The sequence below is a fragment of the Nicotiana attenuata genome, unplaced genomic scaffold (genome assembly GCF_001879085.1).
Source record: "Nicotiana attenuata strain UT unplaced genomic scaffold, NIATTr2, whole genome shotgun sequence".
NCBI classification, from domain to species: Eukaryota; Viridiplantae; Streptophyta; class Magnoliopsida; order Solanales; family Solanaceae; genus Nicotiana; species Nicotiana attenuata.
Window position 1 is genome coordinate 274,344 of NW_017671248.1, and position 4,380 is coordinate 278,723.

At 36.8% G+C, this 4,380-nt stretch overlaps 1 protein-coding gene across 2 annotated transcripts in view; it reads left to right on the forward strand.

Moving 5' to 3' along the window:
* LOC109207027 (transcription initiation factor IIA subunit 2) overlaps nucleotides 1-3,082 on the forward strand; it is a 4,740-nt gene extending 1,658 nt beyond the window's left edge. For both annotated transcript variants that reach the window (XM_019369905.1, XM_019369906.1), the window contains exon 4: nucleotides 2,639-3,082. In XM_019369905.1, coding sequence (XP_019225450.1) covers nucleotides 2,639-2,779 — 141 coding nt within the window. In that variant the 3' untranslated portion in view covers nucleotides 2,780-3,082. The remainder of the gene's footprint in view (nucleotides 1-2,638) is intronic.
* The last annotated feature ends 1,298 nt before the right edge of the window (nucleotides 3,083-4,380 follow it).

Below are 4,380 nucleotides of genomic sequence, written 5' to 3' on the forward strand. Positions count from 1 at the left end.
GGTAGGGGAGAGACGGGGGGGGGGGGTGTTGTCCAATATTCCCCACTTGGCCAGGACTCGAATTAAGATATACAGTAGAACATGGGACGTGATCTATCAATGAGCAACATTTCTCTAAACCTCACTTATGTTGGTATGGGTTATTGGCTTGTTTTCTGTTAAGATATCTTTGGCACCTCAAATAGTTTCTGTTTCACCATAAATTGAAATGTTTGTGTTTCATTAGTTGAAAATTTAGGATATCAGCTGGTTCCTCTCATTCTTGACACCATCAATGAATTTGAATAGCATTGTTTTGAACAAAACCAAAAGCGTATAAGACAGACCCTTTTTTCTTGATAACCGAGAAATCCCTGAGTGTCAGCTGGCGCATGGTTCAAAACTTGGTGGATAAAGTTCCCGCCCTAAAATTGTTAACTTAGAAGCAACTTTTGGTTGGCTGCATCCTGCTGGATTTGTGTGCTGTGTTGATATCTAGCATATTACTTTTGAGACATAGCATTCACTCACATCTTTTCCCTTTCTTTTAAATTATCAATAGATCAGGCACATATATTTTACGCTTTCTTTGTCTAGTAACATTCGAGAATGGACCTCATAAGTATTGCAGTTGCAAAACTTGAGGTCTTCCGCTTGAATCATGCTCGTTCTAATCCATCGGACTGAAGCTTATCATTCTTCTTTAGGAAAAAACAAAAAGATTTGAAGAGGATAGATCATTAGTTGCTATATTTTTCCGTCTTATATGATATGACTGACATCGGATGTTAACATCTAGGCGTAGAGTTTAGTTATCTTCTATAGCCAAGTGATTGCAATCAGAGCTAGGAGGCTGATTTTATTGATTTTCTTATTCTTTACAACAGACATCTACAGCATATAGGTAGGTAGTATACCCAAATTGTGTCTCCTGACCGTCAGGAGTCATGAAAAACCAACTCAATGGGGTAGGTATCTTAAAGTGGTTAAATGAGGAGAGAAGTCTTTCAGTTGATGTCTTTGAAGGTGTAGGTATGGTGGATGATTGGTCAGTAGCTGAGCTTGAATTAGAAGAAAAGCTGCTGTAAATTTTAACAGATTCTGAGGAGTGCTTTCCTGTAAGAGCAAATTATATAAAGAACTTAATCCAGTAAAATACAGTAATCTTTCAAGATCTGGTACTTTACTCGAAATAAAATAATTAACTGGCTGATCCTTCTTGATGACAAGAAAGACATGAGGGAAGACTTGAAGTTATTGCTAATTTTAAATCAGAAATTGCACAACAGCCTTTGACTTGACAACTTGTCACAATAAGGCTCAAGTCATACTGCTTTGATTATTATACAACTGTCACAATAAAAGCTATGGTTGAACCTGAAGCTTAAGAGACCGCCTCCTTTCAGGTTGATTTTACAAAGTAAGTTTATATTTAGACTCCTCAGATTTTGCTCTTCATCTTGATTCCTGTATGCATTCCACTCCCTTGTTTATTCTATTATCTTTCTAACGCAACATGTCTTTCCACTTATCATGAGGGCTGCCTTACAAATTTTGACTAGAAAGCTATTGCACACAACTTGAGAATAATTGATTGAAGTATGCACAAGCAGCGGAAAAGCGAGTGCCTTTCACCAGAGTCCAGCCAGACACTAACTCACTCCTACTCCTCTGGGGAATAGAATAGAACTTTAACACTACATTTGGATGTCAACTATTTGGCATAGGGATATTGGTCATCCATTCCGTGCTAATTTTGTAATCAGCTTATAGCTTAGTTGGTAGTGTTTGGGCCAACTTACGTGCCTGGGCTATTCCACTTGGTGCCTACACCCTCTTACTAATACAGGTATCAAGTAACTCTACCCACATGGGTTAGGCAGATAGGATTATTCACTTAGCTTCAGGTCTCGATTTGGATTTGATCGTGATTTTCCATGGTCTTCATTGTAGCTTCATTAACAGTTGACCTCTAGGTCATACTTTTCGGTCTGTTGGAGGTGATGTATATATCGAGAACAACATTCTGTTGGATGTTAAAATATGCATGACTGTTCCTGCAAGTGGGATAGGTGTTCAACAAGGTTTTCATCACAAAAAAAAGTGTTCAAGAAGGTGCTCACATTTCATTAGTTGTGGAATGAGATCTTGTGTGCTTAGTTTGTGCAACCTTGAAAGTGAGCTCTAGGGCTTCTGTTTGGTAGGTCCTTTCTTTTGTCATCTCTTTGATTTTGCTATACTATGGTCAAAATTATTTGTGAAGGATGCTGACCTCTTGGAAGGGAAGCCTTGCAGCAATGGTAAAGTTGTCTCTGTGTATAGGTCGGGTTTGAGCCGTGTAACCAGCCATTAATGCTTGCACTAGGGTAGGCTGTCTACATCACACCCCCCTTCCCGGGGCTCTGCACGAATGCAGGATGCCTGTGCACCGGGATGCCCTTGATATTGTCCTTTTTCCAGCATTTATATCTGTTAGGCCTCTGTTTTTTTTATGAAATATGGATATTTGTCTGTTAGGCCTTTCGACCCTTTTTATTTGTCTTCGCTCTCCTTTAACTGTTACTGAATTTGGTTGTTCTTTCTATGATTTCTTGGGGCTTATTAGCATGATAATGCTTCAGTTACATTCTTCTTTGAATTTGCCCAACTATTGGTGCAGGGACATCTTCATACCTACAGATTCTGTGACAATGTGTGGACCTTTATCTTACAAGATGCTGTGTTCAAGAGCGAAGAATGCCAGGAGACTGTTAGCCGCGTTAAGATTGTGGCATGTGACTCAAAGCTGCTCACACAGTGAGTAGATAGCTGATGGAGAGAATTTTCTGTTACAGATTTGCATTTCTATCTTTAACATAGAAATCAATGCAAGAGAAATCTGGGAGAAGAGGGTTCAGGCGAGGTGTGATTATATCCATTCCGGGTATATTTCCAGGCAGCCATTTACTTATTTTTGTATAAACCAGCATACATCTATAGCTATAAGTAGTCAAACTGTTATATCTATGATGCCAGTGTATTTGATGGACCTTTTGTACAATGTTAAACTTTAGTATTTCTGACGTTGATATGAACTACCGAATTTAATTTCTCCTTTCTGGAACTTCTTATATTTTCTGAAATCTTGTAACTTACTCATTTTTGGGGTGAAACTGAGATTCATTAGCTAAAGTATACCAGCACGTGAAATTGTTCCTTTGAAAACACTTCTACGACAAAGAATTTACAAATATTACGTGTTTGAAATTGTTGACTGAAATTTGGAATCTGTTCATCCAAATTCAAGAAAATAAAATATTATCCATGTAAAAATACAAGTACTTAAATTTCCCATTTTTCATCCAACAACATATAATGCAGTTTGTTAATTGCAACTGCACCACAAAAATATAGAGAACATAAATGTATTTATATCACATGATTATTTGACAGAGTTGTTTGATCCAATATAATATGTATAGGCAATATATGCACAAGTACATCAACAACTTAATTGCAATTCATCATTTCAAGCAAACTCTTGTAAAATATTAATTTCAAATAAAAATTTAAAGGAGAGAACAGAAGAACTTATTGGAATATTCTCTCAAAATCGGGAACAAAATTGATAAAAATCTTGTTATGAAACATCCATTTTTTTTATTGGAACGGTTCCCCAAAAACCAATACTTCACTGTTTTTGTTATTGATATCTGGATTCATTTAACACTTGGTTGAACCTTGACAAAGAATTTTGAAAGCTTACAACCATATTTGTATTGTTTGATCCGATTTCAAGAGAATATTTTAGTAAGTTCCTTTTGTATGGGGTAGAAGTGGTTGATAACAAATGGTAAGATGACACGTGGGGCCGAAGATAGATAAAGAACGAGTTGGAAAATAATTAGTACCGAATGCGACGTGTGTGACCTGTACCAGATGGATTCTGAAGGGAACGTAGTCAGCGGTAAAAGTTCAAAGATTTGCCATCGGACAACATTCAATGAGGAAATCTTTGCTAGCATTGAATGAGCAGCCGTTATAGAGAATATTTGCATTCAAAGCCTGCTGTTACATACTCATCAATAGCCCTTTTATTATCATTTAAAGAGGAGCTTGATCCTTGGATCTTGTTTCCCTAGGCAAAACTATAAATAGTGAGGTTAACAACCATTGTAAGGACACAAAACATTCTGCACGCAAAAGATATACTTTATTTTGCCCGAATACTTTACTATTTAGCTCTCAATTTAATAGCTTCATCGTTGCTTTATCGTTTATCTCACTTTTGCTATCGTAAAGGTTGAACTCGAAACCGGGCTTGTTATCCTCTTTAGTTTCAATCGCTAAATCTTAACTTTAGTCTTATTTCTTTATCACTTTTTTGATCAAATCGATTTGCTTGTCTATAAATCACGTTAA